The sequence below is a fragment of the Dromaius novaehollandiae genome, chromosome 4 (genome assembly GCF_036370855.1).
Source record: "Dromaius novaehollandiae isolate bDroNov1 chromosome 4, bDroNov1.hap1, whole genome shotgun sequence".
Classification (NCBI taxonomy): Eukaryota; Metazoa; Chordata; class Aves; order Casuariiformes; family Dromaiidae; genus Dromaius; species Dromaius novaehollandiae.
The window spans coordinates 40,190,373-40,212,517 of NC_088101.1; the positions used below are offsets into that span (position 1 = coordinate 40,190,373).

Consider the following 22,145-nt stretch of genomic DNA (forward strand, 5'->3'; position numbering starts at 1 on the left):
CCCCCAAATCACAGGACTCTGCAAAGCAACCAGAACAGCCCTATGGCACTATTATTATTCATTATTATTCAGCTATGCCAAAAGGGAGTGGCTACTAAGGCAGCTCCTGTGATGTCTACACTGAATATTTTGAAGGTTTGACTGGGTCAAATCAAAAGTAAATTCACCCCAGCCTTTTGATTTTGATGGTGGCTCATAGATGCCTAGAGAGGAGTATAAGAATAGATCAGACTATGTATCAATAGATGCCTAGAGAGGAGTATAAGAATAGATCAGACTATGTATCAATGATACTTTCCATAATACTCTTTCATCTTCAGTAATTTGTCCTTCCAGGTTTGCTTCTGGTAGAGGTGGTGTCTTTATATTTAAAAATCTTTAATCGATTTATCCTCCATGAATTTGTCATTCTCTTCTGGGGTGCCTGTAAGATGATAACATCAGTATCACCCTAGGGCAGTGAGTTTCACAGCTCAAAGGATAAAGTAGTATCAAGCGTGCTACTGGTAGCCTTAAAAGAGGTTTCTTGTCTATGGCCAATAAAAAGGGAGAGTAAAAAGCAGTAGATACAAATTGTGAATAAAGAATAAATTGTGATTAAAATTTAACAAGGAGCGCAACATGTTCCACCTACCAAAATTTAGTAATTACAGTTTCATCGGTGTTCTAAAAACACTGAATTTACTTGAAATGTATCCTAATGGCCCCTCCTTGTGATATCTGTGTTATGCAAAATGTTCTGCACCAGAAATAGTGTGGAGTATGTACTTTCTATTTGTAACTGGTTTTCCAGCAGGATTTCTCAATTACTTTTAACACTAATGCATACAGCTGGTTAGTTTACATACATCTCTAACAGTTTTTGTCATTTTGGTGATACTATGTATAACCTGTATCAAGAACAACACAGTACATCTTGCCACAGTCATCACAATGACTGCTTCTAAGCTCATCAGGCAGCCTGTAATTTGCATGTAGAGTTTGTAGAGAAGAGGATGCTACGATCTGCTCCTCTTACCTGACTGCAAAAGATTCTGGCTGGGTATGCACCTTTTTCTGTACAAAAATAGCCCTCATCCAAACCATCAGCTTGCTATGAAAATTTATTTCATAGCACAGAAAGGTACTTAGTGTCACAGATGCAGTTAAGTGGCAATGGGGCCTGAGGCTTTAAGGTATGGGCTACCTATGCTTGCATAAGATCTGTGCTCTGTGCAGCTAGTGCCTATCACAATGGGATTCTGGTACTTGAAGGACATTTCCAGGTGCTATCACAATACAAATGATCATATGACTGATTTAAGACAGTATTGCTCTTAGCTATCCTGAAAGCGGTGTTTTTCCCAAATGCCTTTTTTTATTTAAAACTACAGCTGCATTCATTTGGTTACTTTTATCCAGACTATCTCCTAACTTGCCCGTGTATTTACAAAGGTACTGGCTTTCCTGCAAAGTAAAATGGGTAAGTTTTGATTTAAAAACACATGTACTGTGTATCCCAGTTCAGCTTGAGAGAATCTTAAAAATTGTGTCATATGGGTGATACTACTTTCCTGATCTTTCATCAGGTATTATTTCGTAAGTTTGTGATGTCATTTAAAAAGACTGACATTCATGCAGGCAGATATGCATGAGGGTCTTCTGAGAATGTGATCTTTGTGGAAGCCTGACATATGTCTGTCAGGCACTCGCTTACGAGCAGCCTGACGATGCCCCTGTAAGGGCCTTGGGCGTCTAGCCTGGCCCTGCTCTATGTGTTTGCCAGCAGATGGGAATCCGGAAGGACCTAAGAGGAAAGTTAGGAGAGTTACTCTTGGAGAAGAAGGCTAAAGGTAGCCACCTTTTACTGATGCTTCTCCCTGCAGCGTGTCTGGATGCTTCTCCCTGCAGCGTGTCTGGTATACCACCTTGTACCTCAAGGGAAAGGCCTCGGGGGAAACCTGGGCTGAGCCAGAGTATCTGCTCTGGAGGCCCTGAGAGAGCACCACTAGGACTGCCTGGAGATCCAGCCCGCTTAGCCATATGGGGTTTGCAGTCAGATAACAATGTCCCACTGTGGCTGCAGTGAGACTTAGCTGTGGAAACACACCTTGGGAATTGATGCGTTTCCGCAGATAAGGCACAAGATATGCGCAACACTTTGTCTGTGCTGTAGTAAGGTTTCAGCTTTTTCCCATAACAACAGTTCTTTAAATAGGAGTGCTGGAGTGCAATCAGCAAACGAGTGTCCTTGTTGAGGACTGCAAAGGGGTGTTTACTTGGATAATTTCAGCCATTGGGTGTTTCCAAGTTTTGAAGTGCTGAAGGTGGCTAATGCAAAGTCAGATGGAGTGACCCTGTGAGTGTGGAGGAGGAGGAGGAGGACGCAGTGTGGCACCCAACACGCTCGAGCTCTGGAGCTCCCCATGGGAGCTGTAGGTGGCTTTTTGTTGTTGCTGTTTGGTAGGTTCAGCTCCTGTGCATACAACTGTTGCTAAAACCCCCAGAGCTCCTTTTGCCAAGGTTATTCTGACACTGTTTGTCACTACTGCTGGTGCTGCCAGACTACCTGCCGTATGCAGCTACGTGTTTACCTACTTGCAGGGAAAGCTCAGTGTCGCACTTTTGCCGACACAAAAGAGCCTGCCTGCGTAAACCTCTGCCTGCCGCTTACGCCTGAGCGAAGCCTTCTCTGAACTGAAGGACTGTATGGATGTTTAGACATATCTCTGTGTTTTTGAAAGACATTTCAGTGCAGGAGAAGACTTAGCAGACATAGAAGATAACGTTGCTGCTGGGTTCCAGGGAAGAAAATGAGGTGGACACTACAAAAGCTCAGGTAAATCGAGGTGCAGCAGCTGACCTTGCATTTCTAAACAGTGTAAGTGCTGCAAAGGATGTCTGCCCGAGTTCAGCCTGCTCACAGGCTGGAGAGGGGCTCTTCCTTCCCCCCTCCTTCCTAGTCCCTCTCCCAGATGTGCTTTTGGCAGAAACCCTACCTGCTGAGGCACCCTATCTATCCAGACTGTGTGCTAGGGAGATGTGAATTCCTTCTCTTTCTGCCTCCATTGTTTGCTTTTTTAATGTCTATATTCTGTCTGCTGTTTCTTGCTATAAAGCAACTATTTTTTCTCCAGATTTGTTTTCCATATGTTTTATCAACTGAGAAGTGAGATTTTGAGGGCTGCAAGAAAAAATTCCTGGGGGTTGGCAGTCTCCAAGTTAATTTGGTGTAGAAGTTACGTGGCATATGGTGATTGCTGGGTGCCACCTTGTCCCTTGCTGAGTTGAACTTTGTGCTAGTTCAACAAAATCTTATTTAAGTAAGTGGAAACAGAAGCAGAGGGAACTTTACTTTGCAGTGGTCTACGGAAAATATATAACTAACCTCTAGTTCCTGACATGTTTCACCTCTCCTAAAGGAGATTAAGCGAAGGTGCCGTGAGGGGCAGATGCCAATGCGTGTCTCAGGAGAGAGTGTGGGGGAGTGGGCTTTGAGCAGTTCAGCCTTCACCACACTCAGCTCAGTACCAAAAGCGCTGAGCATTTGTAGCTTCCTTTTACTTTCCTTGTTGTTGCTCAGCACCTCCGAAGAAAATGCCTAGGACATTTTCCAAAGTACCTTGTATCTAGCACTGTAGAAAAAGTCAGAGACCTCTTCTCAAATAGACTCCTGCTTAGACTCCTGCACTGCCTGTTATCCTTCACCTGGGCGGGTTAACAGTGATTAGTACAGAGTCTCCATGGAGCACTTCTGTTCCAAATAGCATTTTGGAGATATTTATAGAAGCTGCAGTGATTTGAGGCATAGTTTTAATTATTTGTCAGTTGAGCTTGGTGTTTTCAGTTGAAGATGTCTACTTGTAAAAGTTGAATAGAGGTAAGTTAACAAAATAGGTAGGTCTAGAGAGCCAAAAATGTACGGTAATAAAGGTTTTGTTAATAGCACTAAGCAGTTAGGGTAGGGGCTTTCAATATAGTTGCCCTGACATGCTGCTTTGGATGGATGCTTTGATTATTTAAAACCCTTTTACTTAGGCCTGCACAACATCTAGCCCCTGAACTGATTTCCTGGCTCTGCCTCACGGTGCTGATATTTTTTTTTAATAGCTAACCTGAGAATGTGATTGACATTTTGTTAAGCATGGAAAGAGCCCCAAATGACAGCTCTGAGGACAATTAGCCTCTGATATGACAGTTTAAGGCTACCGTTTGTCTGGATTTTCCTCAAGATGTCCATTTCCCCTCATTCCTTGCCCCTTCCCTATGAAATTTCTTTGTCAAGAACTTTGGGCATTTGGTTGGTGATTTCTGGACTTCCACTGCATGCACTCCAATTGTCCTTGCATGTGTAGTGAATCGAGCGTGCTCCAGGTGTGTTGGAGTAACCTGTGCAAGCCCTTGGCCCAAAATGAGGTCCTGAAAGCCTGAGATAGAAAAATAGCCTTAAAGTAGATATTGTGTATCAGTTGCATGATGACTGTAAGATCACATGAGCATTGACCTGCTGTTCTTGTCCTTTGGTGTGCAGGGCAGCTACCAGAAAGTCTCCTCTTGATCTGAGGACAGGACAGTGGGGAGACGGGGTGTGTGGAGATGGAAGTAGGACTATCGCAGTTAGTCTTGGAGGTGATGGAGGATACTGCAGAGAGAGGTAGAAGTCATGGGGAGGAGGAGAAAGAAGAGAAGATGGTATTAGGTGGCAGCCAGAACCCTTCCCTTCTCTACAAATCAGAATATCAAACATTAGTATGATGGTGTCCTAAGAGGTCCACCTGTGTATTTCAGGCATGCACCCTCTTATAAGCTTTTATTACAGACCAAGGAGGGGAAGGAGGAAAAAGCACTAAAGCATTAAACATGTAAAACTATTAAGCAAGGCTTTCATTTTTAACAGTGGCTTCTATTCCTGTTGTGCCTTTAGCAGTAGAAAGCTTTCAAAAGAAACCTAACTCGTGACATGAACATCTGCCAACAGTATTGAGGGTGAGCTGACTGACGCTTAGAAGAAATGCCAGAATAGAGAGCTTGTTTCTGGTGGCTGTGGTGTCTGGTCCTGCCACCTCAATGACAAATACACAGAAGGGGAAAGAGAAAGAATGACACAGGGGAAAAAAAGCAGTTTGTTTTTGGTGCTGCCTGACTTGCAACATCCATGTTGGACACAGGCATGAACTGCAGTCATGCAAACTTGTGCTGGTGGAGCGGGGAGGCTGGGTTGTTCCAGCCATTTCTCATAGCTGCCTGGCCAGCTGCAGTAGTGCTACAAAAGCTGCAACCTTGGCACGCTAAACCAGGAGTAAGCAGAAGGTGAAAGGAAATAGAATAAGGTGGCAAAGGCAGAGGACGACTGGCGCTGTGGGTACTGGAAGCTCTCCAGCAGCCTAGCATTGCATCCCAGGCAAACCTTTCAAGTTCTTTGCCTGCCGGGCTGTGACGAGCCATGTGTTGGGTCACAAGCTTGGGGGAAGAGCATTTGCTCCACTGGATCACAAGATGGGGGAGTGATCATGGCCCTGGGGTGAGGAACAAGCACCCAACACAGCTCTTTCCAGGGCTGACGTGCCCTGTGGCTGCAAGCGGGGCCCACGGTGGAAGGAAGCTGTGGCTCTTCCCTGCAAATGCGAGCTATGGCCTGGGCCACTGGAGAATGTCGCACCAGGGCTGGAGGCTGCACTCACTCTGTGGGAGCTGCCAGGTCTGTACGGATGCACAGCTGTAGTGGGGAAAGGCAAAAGTGTCATCTGCCTCTCCTTGGCTGGCTCTGTCTCGTCAGGATGACTAAAGCCCTGTGGTTCCTGGTGTGGGCATGGTCCCACAATCATAGAGCTTGGTTGTTTCACCCCACCTGCCCTGCTGTCGTCTGGTTCAAATTAAGTACTTGGAGCAGGGTGACAGGTGGAACAGCCCATCCTCTCCTGTATTTGTGTTCCCAAACTAGCCCTCGTTCCCAGCACGCTGGCTTTAGCTAATTAATTTCTGGTCTCGCCCATCTCTTATTTTCCAGTCACAATCTTATTAGTGATAAATGGAACAATATAGTTAGCCATTTAGTTTGGGCTAATCCAAAGTTTTTTTTTCTTCTGCTGACCATAAGATCTCTTTTTGTACAGCAGGCTGAGTTAAACTATTCTCCCCTCAGTCAATTTATCAATTTATAGTAGTAGATCATTAATCTTAATGCGGAGTGTTTGGAAGATTTATATAATATTGGGGAAGAATATAGCAATATCTAGCTGTAGCCTATAAATTAGCTGTGTGGTTTTTTGGTTTTTTTTTTTTTTTTAAACAGGGCACTTTTTTCTATGTCACTATGAGGACGGCAAGTACTGTATCTTTTCTCTTAAGAACTTATTCACTGATAAGTCAGCAGCAAAGATGAGTGCAGCAGATTTCTGGGGGAAGGTAGCTTGTTTAAAAAAAAACAGCTCAAAACACACATGTACAATAAACCTATCTGAAACAGGCTAGCCGTAACTGGTATGGGGGTAAAGCGCAAGCTTGTTCACTGAGCTGCAAATCCATTTCCTTTTCGCTAGGGAGAAGAAACCCACATGTCAACATTAAACATGCAAGAACAAAAATGTCAAGGGAAATGCTATGACTGTTGTTTCATTTTCTTTGCCACGGTACCACATTTTTGTTTTGTTGAAGAAGCAGAATTGTTTGCAGACCATAAGATCATTGTTGGCAGGCAGCTTCTAGGAGTTAATTGTAAGAGAACTGCACTTTGAGGCAATCCTCTGCCTCGCGCGCTCATTCGGTGGTGTGGGTCGCTGTGAGAGTGGCTGCAGCTGTGACTCCTGCAGTTTCCTTTGACCATGAGGTATGTTATGGGACTGGCTCTGGTTTGGGGGGTATGTAGTCTGTACTGCTGACTGTAAATGGAAATAGTAATTTGAGCAATACTTGTCATTCTGTTTTATTGTCTGTAAATTTGGTGCCTTAAATGAGCAAGGGAAAGCAAGCAGCCAAGTGACGTTTGCCTGCTTCCATCTGAAAGCCTTCCACCTTGCTTCAGGGAGTGCCGCTTCTGAGTTTTTATCCTTGATTTTTGTTTTAAATGTGCCATTGTTTGAGTGGTAGAAACAAAAGGCCTTGGTGCTCCTTGCTGTGGGAGTGAAGAATGTTGCTGGTGCTTTGTAATGGGGTTTCTCTACGCAATTTAAAAAACGACAAAATGTGCCTGAAACTCTGCCCTTTTCTAAACTGTGACTCCTGCTGTGCAGCTTGCTGCTATTTCTACCTGCTGAATGTCGGAGTTAAAACAAAAAATACCTTGCTCTCTCTTTAACAGAGTTCAGCACATATTGAGGGAAACAGAGGAGTAGTATTTTGGCACACGTGCGCACACACCCACCCTGATGTTTCATTTCATCTTAGGACCTGGCTTACAGCGTGCTTTATCCCTGTGGGCATTAGCCAGAGAAGCCAGGCTGGAACTGTATGATGCTTGAAACCAGTCTGGCTAAATGATCGCAAGTGCAATGCAAAGGATGTATAGAGAATCTATATTTTTAACAGGATTTAGATTAAACCTCCCTCTTGCTAAATGATTATTAATACTATTTGCCTGGTCAGTCCGAGAATGGAGGAGTGTATTTTGGAAACTGTGTTTAAAGGGTTTACAACTGTATTTTAAACTGTGATTTCTGAAATAACTATATTTGTTCTAATCCAGTCAGATTAGCAGAGCTAGTATTTAAAACTGACACTTTTTATTCTTAATGCAAATGGACTTTAGTGTCCTTTTATTTGTGAGAAGCTTTGTTAGCCTCAGATAGTTGGAATACTTGCGTGTATTTTGTTTTTTCAAAAGAAAAGATTCACTGTATTGAGAGATGCAAATACTACCTTGTCTTCAAAAACACCAGCTGTTATACTGGAGGACAAAGCTAATGTTATGTTGCTTTACTTCAGTAGTTCCTGTGTACTCACCAGCAGCTTTTTATTGACCTTCTCTGTGGATCTGAAAAATACCACTGAAACGAAACTTTTGTTTATTTCCTTTGGTAAAAGCTAGTGATACCTGAACTGATCTGTGATTTTTTTTTTTTTTAATAAGTAAATAGGTTAACTAGCAGAATAGTTTTGCATTAGTGTTTGTATGAAAGTTCAACAAACTGTTAGCTCTGATTCTCTTGTTCCTTGAATATGAGGATATTAACACTAACTGCTGCCTTAAATATTTGCCTTGATTGTGGGTCAGGTCGAATACGCAGGTCTGTGGTATAAAAAATTGCTCCTGGTCTGTGTGTCAGTAGCACAGCTTTTAGAAGAGATTTCTTTGGTTCTGCTTTACACATCTGGAGAGACAAAGAGCATTTGTCAGGGTCTTTTGTTGTCGCTAAAAGTTGGAGCAGGGGAGAATTATTTTTTTACTGCGTTCTAAATGCTGGAAAATTCAGAGTGAAATCAGTAAGTTTAAAGCTTTATCTCCCTTTATAAATGAAAGTGCTTTCACTTCAGCTGTGGTGACCGTCCTGATAATTACATTACGTAATATTTACTCTCCCCTTCCGAGTTAAATCCTTTTTCCGATTTGCGAGTAATATTTGCATATGTATTTCTTAGCTGCATTGACATGCCAGATGCACAGTGGTAGCTGTCTCCGCCTGCTAATCCTGTAATAACATTCTGGTGACCAAATTCAATGGCCCTGCGCGGAGCCTCGAAACAGCTGATTGCTGACTAGGGAGGAAAAAAAAATAACCCAGCGAATCTCATTGCAGCTCTCTGCTGCATCCCTATCCCACAATCCCTTGCACGGTTTGCTGCAGTCTTTCTACACAGGCTGAGTGAGAAAAAGATGTGCTAAATAAAGATTGATTGGTTTGAATCCTGAAGGGGTCTCCCACTTGCAAGTGATCCGGGGGAAAAAAAAATTCATGACGACTTCACTGGGCCTCCTCTTATTCTTCCATTTTTCTTTCCACCTGTCCTCTTCGTGGAATGGAGCATCATTCCTTAGAGCACAAAATATGTTGTGCATCTAATATTGACTGTGCTATGATAGGGATTCTTAAACAGTTTTACGTGTGAGGCTCTTAAGCTTGAAATATTAACAGATGATGTTTTGTTCGTTTGGATTACTACGGAACTGCAGCTCCATTCCTGCAAGGATTTTATCCTCAGCACTGCATTGATTAAGCTGCTTATCTACAAAGATGGGTAGGTCTAAAATGCTCAAGTTTGCTCCGTGTTATTCCTGGTGGCTGCTGCTGGGTTGCTCCTTCTGTTTTGGCCCCCGATAATTCATTATAATTGTGCATGCTGTAAGAATGAAGAGGGTTGCTGTGCTTTAAACAACAAGGCACCAAGCTGCTTGGAAGAGTGGGAGAGAAAGGAATGCAAATTTAGTTTATCAAGCCCTTTGTACAAGAGGGCTGTGTGGTGGTTATGATCATTAATTTACTCAATGTGTTCTGTATTGGCTGATTTGGGGGCTGCTGCTATAATTGCTGCTTGAATCTCTCTTTTATTCGAAGAAGAGTGGACAGGCACTGTATTTGGCTTAAGGAGTTTTACCCCCAGCTCCCCCAAGCTTTGAAGCAACATTATTGAGGTTCCCCACCCTTTCTTATGGCTCTCGAGGCCTAACCGTTCCTTTGCAAATGTTGCCATTGGAAACCTATTCATTCATAATACATGAATAGACCCTCTGGGTTGTGAATACCATTGATAAGAAGAAGATGAACAAGCAGCGAGCAATTTGTTCTCCTCAGGCTGTACTTTCAGGCTGAGTCTAGTTGCCGTTCTGGCTGGGTGGAGTTCGGTGATGGCAGCGGATCTTGTAACAGAGGACTCTGCTCCTTTAGGTATAAATCCTGGGAACTGAACAGACAGTTATAAGCTTTCCCAGGGCCTTTTTCTTGGCCAGTCCATGGAATCTAACAGAGAACTCGATTCCCGGTGAAGAATTCCAGAGCTTATTTAAAGAGATTTGTAGAAGGGGTGCACTTTTCTATTTAATGGCTCTATTTATTTAAAACAACTCTTTTGGAACTGTTATTTGCTGTACTATAGCATTTTTCCACTTTTTGTAAATCTATAGGAAGTTCATTTCTGATGGGTGGGGCTGCACCATGACATTCATTCCTCAAGGCAGGCATGCTTAGCAGAGCTAAGCTTTACGGTAGCTCACAGAGCCATTGTTTTCTCTCTTCTTTGCTGTAGAGAATATTAAGAGTGAAAATTGATAAACATATTTTCAAGCAGAAGGGAAGAGAACAGTGTCATTTTCAGGATTGCTGGAAAGATAACAATCCTTGAACCTCAAATGGGTGACAAAGGCTGTACTTTTCAGAGCCCTTTTCTGCACTTGATTTGGCAAACCTGAACTAGGTTTTGAGTGTCTGCTTCTTACAGATAAATGGGTGGGGTTTTATGTCTTGTTTGGTGCAATGCTTCATAAACCTTTGGCTTTGCATGTTTAAATTAAGAAGTGCAAATATATGGAGATTTGTTTCTCGGATCTTACTTATTTTCAGAGCTTTTGCTTTGCCTGCCTTTTATCAGATTGAGAGACAAAAAAAAACCTCCAAAAAAACCTCTAGCAATTTCTGAGTTGAGAAGATGTTACTATATAAAAGTGTATTTTTACATGAAAAAAAAAATCTCCCACTGCCAGCACCTCTGAAACTTAAGTTGCTGTTTTGAGGAATTGCTGCTACCACTGCAACAAATCAGAATAAATTCTGTCTTTAGCCAAATTCAAAAGGACCATCTAAAACTTGCAGCTTCTCCCCAGTCTTTGGTTATATAGTTGCTTGCATTGAGACAATGGGCAAAATCATCACTTCCATAGCTATGTGCCATTAAGCAGAATTGCATCTAAGGTGAATTTGGCTCAGTGAGGTTGCAGAATCAGATGTTCAATCGTGAAAATGACATACTCTAGCAACTTTTTAAACTGAACCACTTGTTTAAGGTGTTATTATACAATGTAGAGGCCAAAGCTTGAGGTGTAGAGAACAAATTCTCTTCATGTGCGTGTTTTAAATGTGATTCATGTAAGCATAGGGGATAAATGACAGGCATGACCAGCTATGTTCCAGACAAAATGCCAAATATTAAAAGCATTTATTTCCAAACTCTCAGAAATGGTTTATTTCCCTGACAAAGATAAAAGTGTGAACATTTGAAGATTAAAGTGGCTAGGATGAGACCTGTGTATGAAACACTAAGAATCATCTGATTTTACAGTGAGATTGGGGGAATGTAAAAGACTAGGGTGAAGATCAAATGATATGAGTTTTGTATAAATGCTATTTGCTGGTGTGACTGTTCTTCATGGCGGAAAGATGAAATGATAGAGAATCATCTATTTGATTGCTAGAGAACTTTGTTTTCTTAATGACAGGCAGCATTCACTGGAAAGCTATTTTTTTCATATCCTTAAGTACATTTTTTTTTGTTTTTAATAGTCTGTGCTTAGTCTATACCAAAAATTATACTGTTCATAGCCTATCTGTGTCTAGTTTGGAAACTGTGCTTTTGACAAGAAGTGTTCTTGCTTCTGATTGTCTTATCTCTTTTGTTTGGTTAAACACCCTCCTCCCCAGAAGTTTTGGGAAGGAGAGTGAGAGGCAAGTAGAGCTGAAACAATGGTGAAATAAATTTTCTTTTGAAACACATCACTACAGATTTACATGTTATACTGCCCAATTAGTGACTACATTAATGGCTGTTTGGTAGTCTGCTCTTCCTACTCCCATTTGCAAAAGCTGGATATTTTGGTTCCACTTTTCATAAAACCATTTTTAACTCAAGCTTTTAAAAAGTAACATAGCTTCATAATTGATCTCCTAGGGTTTTTGTGCATGATTTATGGCATTTAAATAGGTTAATTTAATTTGTGTTTGTGTAATATTAACAGGTTTTACCTTATTTGGGGGAAAGAAATGAAATAAGTGAAACAAGTGATTAATTGTGAAATAAAACATTTTTGGTTCATGCACAAACATTATATTTTCCAGCAATTGTAGCTATTTTTAACCTTAGATTCCCCCCCTTTTTTTTTTTTCTCCCAAAAGGGAAACAAAATGCCCAGCATATAAATTTTATGCGTCGAGTTACCTGTCAGTTACTGCTTTGGGGTATTTGAGTTGCGAGCAACTTTCTGCTGCTGTGCTTGTGCAGAGGTGATCCACAGGGCTCTGCTGTCAGAGGGGTCGGTACAGCATGTTCCACGACCATCGGCGTTAGCCGAGGAACAGTCACTTGCACAGTGGAGCAAGGAAACCGGTCCTGCCTACGTGTGCAGCTAAACACCCAGCTCAGGAAGAACAACAGCCTGTGTTCAGCTCTGTCAGAGTCATACGCCCTTGCGCCCAGCACCGGAAGGAGAGCAGACCTAACGCTACTTATAAAATACGGTGGGCCGCGGAAATCGCTGTGGAGCCTGAGTGACCTTTGAACAAGCACAGTCAGCGATGGCCAAACTAGGCCTAACCCGAATAAATGAACGGAAATGAAAGACTAAAAACTGGGGTAGAAAATGTTTAGGGAAGAAGTGACTGCCTGAGGAGGAATCTCTCCAGCGCAGGAATGAAGCTGGGCTGGCTGCTCACCAGGGCAAGGTGGTTGCGTTCCTCCCTAGGCGCAGCAGGACCTGCAGAAGTGGGTGCCCGGACACAAGCAGCAGTAGGTTTCCCATGCCGCAGGGAGCATGGGAAGCTCATTCTGAAGCTTCCTTTTTGGGGGCTTGCTAGAGTCCAAACCTACTATATCTTTGGCTCTGCCTGCACTGATAAGGAAAAAATGTTAGGTGAACCATTTTCAAACTCCCTGTGACATGGCCATTTGACAGTGACTGGTGCAGTTCCAGTTTAAGCATTTTGCCAACTGTACTGTAGACTTAAGAAATCCTATGTTTGTTAGCACTGGCTGAACCTACAGTTGCAAGAACATTTTTATCAGGGGATGTCTTTAAAACCAGACAGCCTTGTAACTCTTACAGACCAGAGGCAATATGCCTTTCCAGAACGTCTGCTCAGAAGGAGGTGTTATGTATAGTGGTGTTGACTGTTTCCCAGGCTCCCAATAGTGACAAAACATTTTAAAATGTTTAATTCTCCACTGTTTTGGTTTTATAAAGAAATATGAATTCCTGCATCAGGATGAAACATGAGTGAACTGGTTGTTGGTATTTCATGGAGTTCATAAGCCATTTTTTCTTCTTTTTCTTTCCCTTTATCCCACTCCAGCAGTGTGCAGGGTAGAAGGGAACAGCACCCATATGTCAGTGGTCTAGGATGGCCAGTGAAGGCTCAAACATCCCAAGTCCTGTGGTCCGTCAGATTGACAAGCAGTTTCTGATCTGCAGCATATGCCTGGACCGTTACAAGAACCCCAAAGTACTTCCCTGCCTGCACACTTTCTGTGAGAGGTAAGACCTTTTCCCATGTTTGCAACTAGATAGTTGTGTCTTGTAACTAGCACAGGACTTTTGCCTTCTTCAGTGAACAGTGACTTTTCTCTTTACTTGTAAAGGTCATGTTAAGGCCTGATAAAGTTTGGGAAGGCTGGAGAGGCAGGAGTGTAGAGGAGGACTGTTATTCATAGTAGGCAATAAGAAGAGACAGCAGCAGAATATTTTGAATACATTCTCCCTTATGCAAGAGTAAATAAAAAATAAATCCAATGAAACTAATGACTATTGTTTCACCGTGAAAGGTGCTGGCAGTCAGAATTTGGACCTCAAATTAATAGCCTCAAATTTATACTGATTAGTCTATAATTAGAAATGATAAAAACCTTTCGTTGTTGATTTACTAAGCAGAGAATAATTATCCCATCCTCTAATGTCCAAGGGTTAGATATGATGTATGCATTATTAATAGCCAGTGATTAAGTGTCCTCATTATTCTGCAGCTTCGTTGACTGAAGTGGAAAAACTCTCTGAAAGGAGATGTGAAAAAACAGCAGCCTGCCTTCTACTGTATTCAGCTGAATGAATTGAATGTAGCTAGCGATACTTTAGTGTTATATTATCCATCAAACTGTGGAAAGAATACAGCATTTGCAGAAAAGTAAGCTGAAGAATTATTCATTAGAGATCTTGATCTGATGATGGGATGCAGCTCTTTGGGTTATATATTGAACGGCAGAAGATTTATAGTAAATGGTACTTCATGTGAATGCTTGGTCCAGGAGATTTCTAACTCTTGGTTAGAATTGCAGTGTGCATGTCTGACTTTATAGCGTGCAAGAAAAATTACTGATCTCTGAGTTTATCAAGAGAAACGGTCCTTTGTAGAAGAACAGGAAATCCTGACTTCACTGAATTCAGCAGTGAAACTCTCACTGAAATCAGTGAAGTCAAGGTTTTCGCCATCAAGTCTTAAGTTTCTTGATTTCAGTTCATGTGTAAATCCTAAGGTCAGCTTCTGTTTTTTACTGTAATCCTCTTAGGTTGATCTGGTTATGGAGAGAGGTGGGAAGAACTTCTTTGGTGTAGTGCTGATGTGCAAAGCCTAAGCTCTCCTTTCGCAGGGCCCTTACTGGGCAGGCAGGAGGAGTGATGCCAAGGGAGGATGAAGAGTGGTGCCAGCAAAGCCCTTGGAAGGGGATGAGAGCTGCCCAGCTGTCATCTAGGAGTCACGCTTTCTTGGTTGTTGTCTTGTGAACAGTTTGGCGTAACACTGTTCCCCTTTTAGACACCAGAAGAACTGTGTTCTGCAAAGCTCCCTGTGTTTAGAGGACTGTATAGAATTGCCAGTTGCAGTCAGATGTTGCATGTCCAGCAGCTATTACTTGATTTCAAGGCCCAAAGGGGCACTAACTGTCACCTGTGACAGTCTCCTGAGTATTGCTGATCACAGAACTTTTGTGTCAGATTTGTATTTTGTGAGATTTAGTTTGTTTTCTTAAAAAAAAAAAAAAAAAGTGGGGGGAACCCTCAACACAGAACTGTGATAAAATGGGACATGCTTCTCTGTGTAGGAAAGAGCAAAGCAGAATGAGCTTTGTTGATTTTGGGCAACTGCCAAATAACTTTCCTAATTGAAATAAATGGAAAAACTTCCATTGGTTTCATTGGGACCACATTTTATCTCTGAAACACTAAATCCACAGATACAAGTTAATAAAGAAGAGTCTATTGGAAAGACAAAGGTCAGCCACTGGTTAGTTGTTTGAAGGCAGGCTCAAATACCTGACACAGGAATTTCATGTCTGTCAAACTCGATGTGATAGTTTGTCATTTTTACTCTCCTGTGAGCAGGATGCAGTAGATATCTCAAAGCATGAAAAGCATTCTCAGTAGAACAGATGTCTCAAAGAAAGGCACATAACTCTCTCAATGATGTCAGCTTATTGATCGTTTTTTCATGTGGCAGGGGAAGTAAGATTTAAAGGAAAAAAATCCCCATGATCATTTTTACTCCTGAAGCACGGAATATGATTTACCTTTCCTTTCAAAAGTAGGGATAGCACTATTTCAAATCGGTTTGTAAATGAAGGGGTTTCTTTTTCCTCTTTGATACTTTCCCTCTCTCTTTCTTTCTCCCCCTTTGTCTCCCTTCCCAATAGGTGCTTACAGAATTACATTCCAGCCCATAGCTTAACCCTTTCTTGCCCCGTGTGCCGCCAGACCTCCATTCTGCCAGAGAAAGGGGTTTCTGCACTCCAGAACAACTTCTTTATCACCAACCTGATGGATGTCCTGCAACGAACACCAGACAACAGCATAGAGGACTCCTCCATCTTGGAGACTGTCACTGCTGTTGCTGCAGGCAAACCACTGTCCTGCCCCAATCATGATGGAAATGTAAGTGAGACAAGCTCCTGTGATAAGTACAATGTGCTGACTGGTCTGGCTTGCAATGGATATTTTGTTGTAAACATATAGTGGGGAATTGGAATCACAGTACCACTTTGATTTTATATGTCAGCACAGACAAATTACTTCTTAAAATTAACAATACTCAAATACACTTAATGGAGCATCTTAAAATAGTCAGGATATTGTTTTATCTTACTAGTCATCTTGGATGATACTGTCTTTTAACACATGTGGTCAAAATTGCTTTCCTACAAGCACTGGACCTTGTGCCTTTGCCTCTGAGATGGGATCCTGTAGCTCTCCTTGTAGACCTAACTATTGTGGTAGTAACCTGTGGGCCCATTTAGGCAGTATGTGTCAAACATTGTAAGCTTTATTGACCTGCACACTGACCCAGTTTCAAAAGGTACGTGAGTATGTTAACAACAAATAAAAAAAGCATCCCGGCTCAGCACCTCAGTGACATAGCTTTGGGTCGCCACAGCCTAGGAACACAGCGAGCTCTGTTCATCTGCAGTGTTCTGTGTAAGTGGATCTCGGGTATCAGCTCTTGGAAACTCCAAAATAAACTGCTTGTCCCTGTTTTTTTCCCAACCTGCTTTTTGCCTAGCATCCCCCCCACATACACTCTTAAATGATAGCAGTGTATTCATTGGCAAGTACCCCCAAAACTGAATAAGCATCTAGTATTCCTGTATTATTACAAGAACAACTCTAATTTCACTGCTTGCTTCAGCTTTTTCAGCACTTAACCTGCATGGTTTCATGGTAAGCATACCAACTCGTCTCTCACAGCCAGGTTTATGCAAGAGCATAAGTAGACCATGTTGCAGAACTGAGCCACGTTGTGTTGTAAACTGAATGTCGTGCTTGTATGCAAGCCAAGAAGTTTGTGCTGGTTTTTTAAGACAGCTTTCCAAGGACTGTTTTATTTGATAGTCAATTTAAATACTGGTTGTATACGAATAATTTAGTTGACAGGTTTTGATTGCTCCTACAGAGGAACAGTTCAGTTCCCTTTCCTTACTGACCTGATGGACATACTGACTTGTAGAACCGATTTGCGATATACTCTGATTAATGAGTAACTGGTAGACTTTTTTCCAGTGTGTGCTATACCAATCTGTATGGAGCGGTTACTGATTAATATAGTCGTTTTATTTACATTTTATTTGATCTCCTTAAAAGGAATGGTAGCTCTTCTCTGATATTGCACTGGTAATGAGAGCTATTTGATTGTGCAGCGCAAAAAAAAAGAAAGAAAGAAAATGAAGATGTTACTTGATTTGTATTTATCCTATCTGCTGATGACTCTTTAGATGTGTTGAAATAAATCGCTTAGAAGAAACTGTTTTGCCTATAATTAAAATTAGGCCACCTTGTACCTCTCTGAGAATTCCTTTCTGTGGAAAGGTGGGTTTGTAAGTCCTCTAAAATGAACTTACTTGGCTTGCCTTGAAATACAGCATGCCTCTTAGGATGCTTAGGGGGCTTGTAAAGCTAGTGTGACGTGAGTATCTTCTTGCTTCACTAAGTATCTGGGAGGGTTGGGGGGTAGACTGAAGATAACCCCAATTTAAAGCTAAGGTATACACACCAGCCCTTGTGATGGGAGGAGCTGAGATAAGCTATGGGGAGAACAGCCTGAGATGGGCCAGGTGAGCCTGGCTGAAGGGCAGGGTGGGCAGAGCAGGGTGATGGGCACCTTGGGTCTGCCTGAGGAAATAGCCTTCTGCCAGCTCCATGGTGCGTGACACGAGAGGGCACTGTGTGGCAAGGAGCCAGGCGCCTGGTGGCTAGCAGCTTTGCTGGGTGGCCAGGGAGCGAGAGGGGGCTGAAGGGGTGGCGGGAGGAGAATGCCTTCAAAGAACAGGCAGTCGTTCTGCAGTGATCCCTCTCTTCAGTAATTTTTATGTATTACTTTGGGTATAATTCTATTCAAAGTCAGAGCAGTTGTATTTTTACGATTAAGGGAAAAATTTACATCAAGTATATTTCATTTAAATATCGGCAGATTTTCTTTGTGTTAATCTTGAAATTAGTTTCTGTTTAAACAAGTCTTTCCAATCTCACCAGTGACGATGGATTTAAACCTCTCTGATTAAAATCAGATAGAAACTAATGCACAGTTGTTTTTCACTGGCTTGCCGATCTCGCTGTAACTTAACCCTCCTCAGACACTGTAAATTAGATGCTTTCTCTTCCAGCTGGCCTCTTATTCCCACCACTTTCCGTGTGTGTTTGTGCGCGCACGCGCGCTATTTCTTCTGCAGTACATCCTCTATTGTAGCTTCTTTATTGTGTGCTCTTAGGATAAATGAAACTTAGCTTGTAGTATCTTAACATGAGAAATGGTTTCCTGTGCTTGAGCTTTAAAAGGATGCTTATTCATATTCACCCAACACAGAGCCTGAAAATATATTCTTGTGAAATTAGGGTAATATGGCACATATGCTGTGGAACTTTTGAACATGACAGTGTATTCTTATGTTATATTGACACACTAAAATAAGATTGGCTTTATTCTCAGGTGACAAACAGCTGCAGCTTGTGTTGGGTGTAAGAATCTAGGTCTGGAAATGTTGGTCTACAGTCATTTAGGGCAAGGAACAGCCAAGATAGCGAAGGCTGTGGAACCATAAGTCCATTTACTATATTATATGTAATGTGTGGTATAACCTCTTTGCCAGTGCCTATCCTGAAAAATCCACTTTGGAGTATTATTTAAATTACAAGTGAAAGTCTGCTTAGATCCCAGGATCCATGCTTTTACAAGTGCAGCATATTTTCTGCCTATAGAGTGTAACACGAGAGCGTACCTGATATTAAATTAAAAGCCTGTAACAAGACAGCAAACCTGATATCTCACTAACTTGTTCTCAAAAGATAACAGAATATCTTGGCAATCTGACAGGTATAGGATCTTGTCTAGAAAAACATTTCTTAAACTTGTGCAGGTGCTGCTTGCTGCCTGTATGCTTCTCTTAGAAAAAATAACAAAGCTTGATGTTCTGATGAAGTGAATTCATAATGTACCATTTAAACCTTGTCTTTTCCCATCACCTCTGTACTTCCCAGTATGTCACTTACTTACATATCCCATTAAACTGTAATCTAGATTTTTCAATACTTTACAATTTTCAGTATGTCATTTAAGCTAAATTAAAAAGTCAGAATGTCTGGATTTACAACTATAGTGAACATTAGAACTAATAAACTGAGCTCCTTACTGCCAAAACATTCTCCTGCCTCACGAGGAACACTTAATTCAGTCAGGAAAGAGTAGTGTGTCCCTGATATAGTCATATCTGCTGGAACTAGAAAGTCATGCAAGGGGTTTGGGTGGGTCACTTGTTGCACGTGAGCATGTCATTTAACTCGTGAGTCTTAAAAATCTTTAAAAAAAAAAAAGTTTAATGTTTTCTGCAGGGGTAAGGTAAAAGCTATAAGTTGGGAGGACAAAAGCCTGGGTTCTAAGTTTAATGTGGTGTCTGGGAAGTGCTGTCAGGTAACCCAAGCTTATATTTTTCTAGAAGCCAAAACATACAAAGCCAAGGTACACATTAGCCCTGAGCCAGAGGAACTGAGCATGTGTGTGAGATGGGGAAGAGGGTTGGCAAAGAATAAATGCCTCCTTTTTTTTCCTCTGGATGCTGTTTTAATTAAAACAAATAGAAAGCAGAGGATGGAAAATGTGATTATTCAAATGTGATTTTTAGATAAGGAAGGCTTAGGATTGCTGAAAGCCTTTTCCTTGAGACCTGAACTCTGAAGGGCTGGAATTAATGTGCCTTGCCTTTGTGAAATCTATTTCAGAAGTGCATACATCTTTCATTAGACAAATTAAAAAGTTTCTGTATATTCAGTTAAATTACAGTAGTGAAGATATGCGTAGGCCTATGACTAGATCCTGCTGCTGAAATATGCTTGTCTGGTTTAAGGTGGAGTCAGTAGATGGTATTTTGAAAGCAGTGGGTATTAACCTACTCATTGCAGCTGATGGGTATGTTCCCGCTGATTTCAGTGGAAGGACAGCTGAAGCCAGTGTTGGGTGCCATAGCATATCCTGCCCAAGAGCCCTCTTCCACTTGGAAAAGAGGGATGAGGCAAACTGTTTTTGAGGTTTTTTCTTTAAAAAAAAAAAAAAAAGTCAAAATGAAGAGCTTTCTGGGAGTGTCATAAAATGTGAAGTCCACTTTGGGGATGGAGAGGAGACGATGTCTGTCTATAGTTAGAAATAAATGTGAAAGAACAACATATATGAAATCTTAGCTAAATAGGAAATGCTTGACAAAATTTTAGGAAATCAGCTTATCTAGACACTAAAGCCTAAATTGCATTAATATTAACTTTTCTTTCTCCTTCAGCTATGTCATAATCCAAAGACTTTCATGGGAAATGAAAGCTGCTTCACTCAAAACATTCCAAGTTTGGCTAAGACAAAGGAGACAATTTCTATGCAAACATATGTATTAGCTTTATTGGTTGCTTTCTGTTACCATTCTGATTTAGGTGATTCTCTGGCAGCTGAATAAAGAGCCAGTGAGATGTTTTCTGTCTCATATGTTGCTGCAAATATAATGGTGTTTGTTAATGAGGTATTCAGTAAGAAACAGAGAAATTTTATATTAATCTAACCATTATATCCAAAGATAAAAACACTGAATAAATAAAGAGCTTTTTAAAATATCTTGAACCATGAGCATTAAATTATCAAGAGGCAGAAAGATGAACTTTTGACACTGATCTGAAAGAAATGAACCTTTATGATCATACAAGACAGACTTAGAGTTTCCTAGTAAATTTTTTTTCCATTTTGATTGGTTCTGGCAAATGTTTGCAGCCTATGTAAAGAATTTAAATCCTAAACTCTGTTTAACTCATTTTCTCTGTGCACTTTGAGATTGCACCGTATCTTAGTGCCTACCAAAGTAACTGTCAGGACTCAGACTCAGTAACTGTCAGGACTGGAGTAGTGTTGATGGTGGTTGCCATGGGTGTAATTCCTCTTGTTTAGATGGGCTACACTCTTTTTTTTCCTTGCTAATATATTCTATCTTACATGGTTTGTTTTGGGCAGCTTTTTAATTTTCTCTACAGTGGTTTATGTGAATGGCCAACAAATGACTAAACCCACATTGCCTGTGAGCCCTGTATCTTGTGAGTTGAGATAAGAGGGAAGAATGGGAATAAGAAGGAAAGGAGCTTATCAGAGGAAAATCCCTATTAATGCTAATAGCCACATGCAAATCCGGATTCTTACTTCCCTCTCCTAATTCTCAAGATGTCTTAGAGCAGCCAGCTACTTTGCATGATGCCTTACAGGTCCCTCTGCTCACCTGAAAATAGCCAGTTACTCTTCCCTAAAAACCTTGATGTCACCAGCATCTCCAGTTCAGCCATCTTTGTGTGAGAGGTCCGAGTGCCAAAAGCATGGGCCCAGTTATCTGAGATTCTGATGCTGCGTTCTGAATGCAAGAGAGCTGCCAACATCTTGCTTTGAAGCACTTACTATGAGCTTCCTTATGCACTTTTTAAGAAGCCTAAAATGCTTTGTGTTCAGAGACCTTCTAGCTATATATATAAAAAAAGTCTCACACTGAATTTGCATAGATGTGTATTACTTTGACTAACATGATTTTGGGCACAGCACTTTTCTTCTTCTTTCCCTTCATGAATATATTCAGATTTTGGGGGTATTTATTACATGTAAAGATTTTTTTTATCTCCAGACAACATTTTACTGGGTACATAACAGGTTGAAACCATGTCCTTCTCTTTCAAGTGTAGATCAGCACTCTCATAATCTCACATATGAGGTTTTGATGGTTTTAAGGGATTAGTAATGGGATATGGAGCTTTTTCCCTGCAGTGCGTTGGTTCATTTTCTGCGTTTCTGTTGGTTGCTTTTCTGTGGCAAATAAATATGGTGTTCAGTTTTCTCGGTTGATTTCATGTTGCAGAGCTGGCCCTGTTACAAAAACAGTCTAAGCTGCCACTGTGTTTGGTAGCCCCTCCAGGGAGACCAGGGATTGAGTTGGTGAGGGACTTGAAGGCCTACTTTTTCAAGTAGTTGAGGGACACCAAAATTTACTATTATTACACAATACCCGGATGATGATAGAGCCAGCCATTGAGGTCCAGCACTCTATTTCCCAGTTTGCTCTTCTGATGTTTCCTGATAGAATAAAAGGCATTTAAAACAAGGTTTTGATATGCAATCTGTAAAAAAAACAGATGCATCTTTTAAGCAGTAAATTTTAAAGTGTCTGCTCTCTTAGACACCAGTACTTGTTTCATGTTGAACTATAATCTCAGGGCTTGGATAATAACATACTCAAGGCCCAGTAAGATGTGTTTTGAGTGATGCTGCTCCTGC

General features: G+C 41.4%; 1 protein-coding gene across 12 annotated transcripts in view; it reads left to right on the forward strand.

Moving 5' to 3' along the window:
- Nucleotides 1–22,145, forward strand: part of TRIM2 (tripartite motif containing 2) — a 74,462-nt gene that overhangs the window by 19,107 nt on the left and 33,210 nt on the right. For 5 of the 12 annotated variants that reach the window (XM_064510838.1, XM_064510845.1, XM_026104930.2 and 2 more), the window contains exons 2-3: nt 13,188–13,369; nt 15,514–15,751. The exons of 1 other annotated variant lie outside the window; for it this stretch is intronic. In XM_064510838.1, coding sequence (XP_064366908.1) covers nt 13,236–13,369; nt 15,514–15,751 — 372 coding nt within the window. In that variant the 5' untranslated portion in view covers nt 13,188–13,235. Of the gene's footprint in view, nt 1–2,597; nt 2,819–6,712; nt 6,806–13,187; nt 13,370–15,513; nt 15,752–22,145 lie in introns of those variants that run through there. 6 more of the 12 variants (XM_064510844.1, XM_064510843.1, XM_064510840.1 and 3 more) reach the window with 5 other exon arrangements.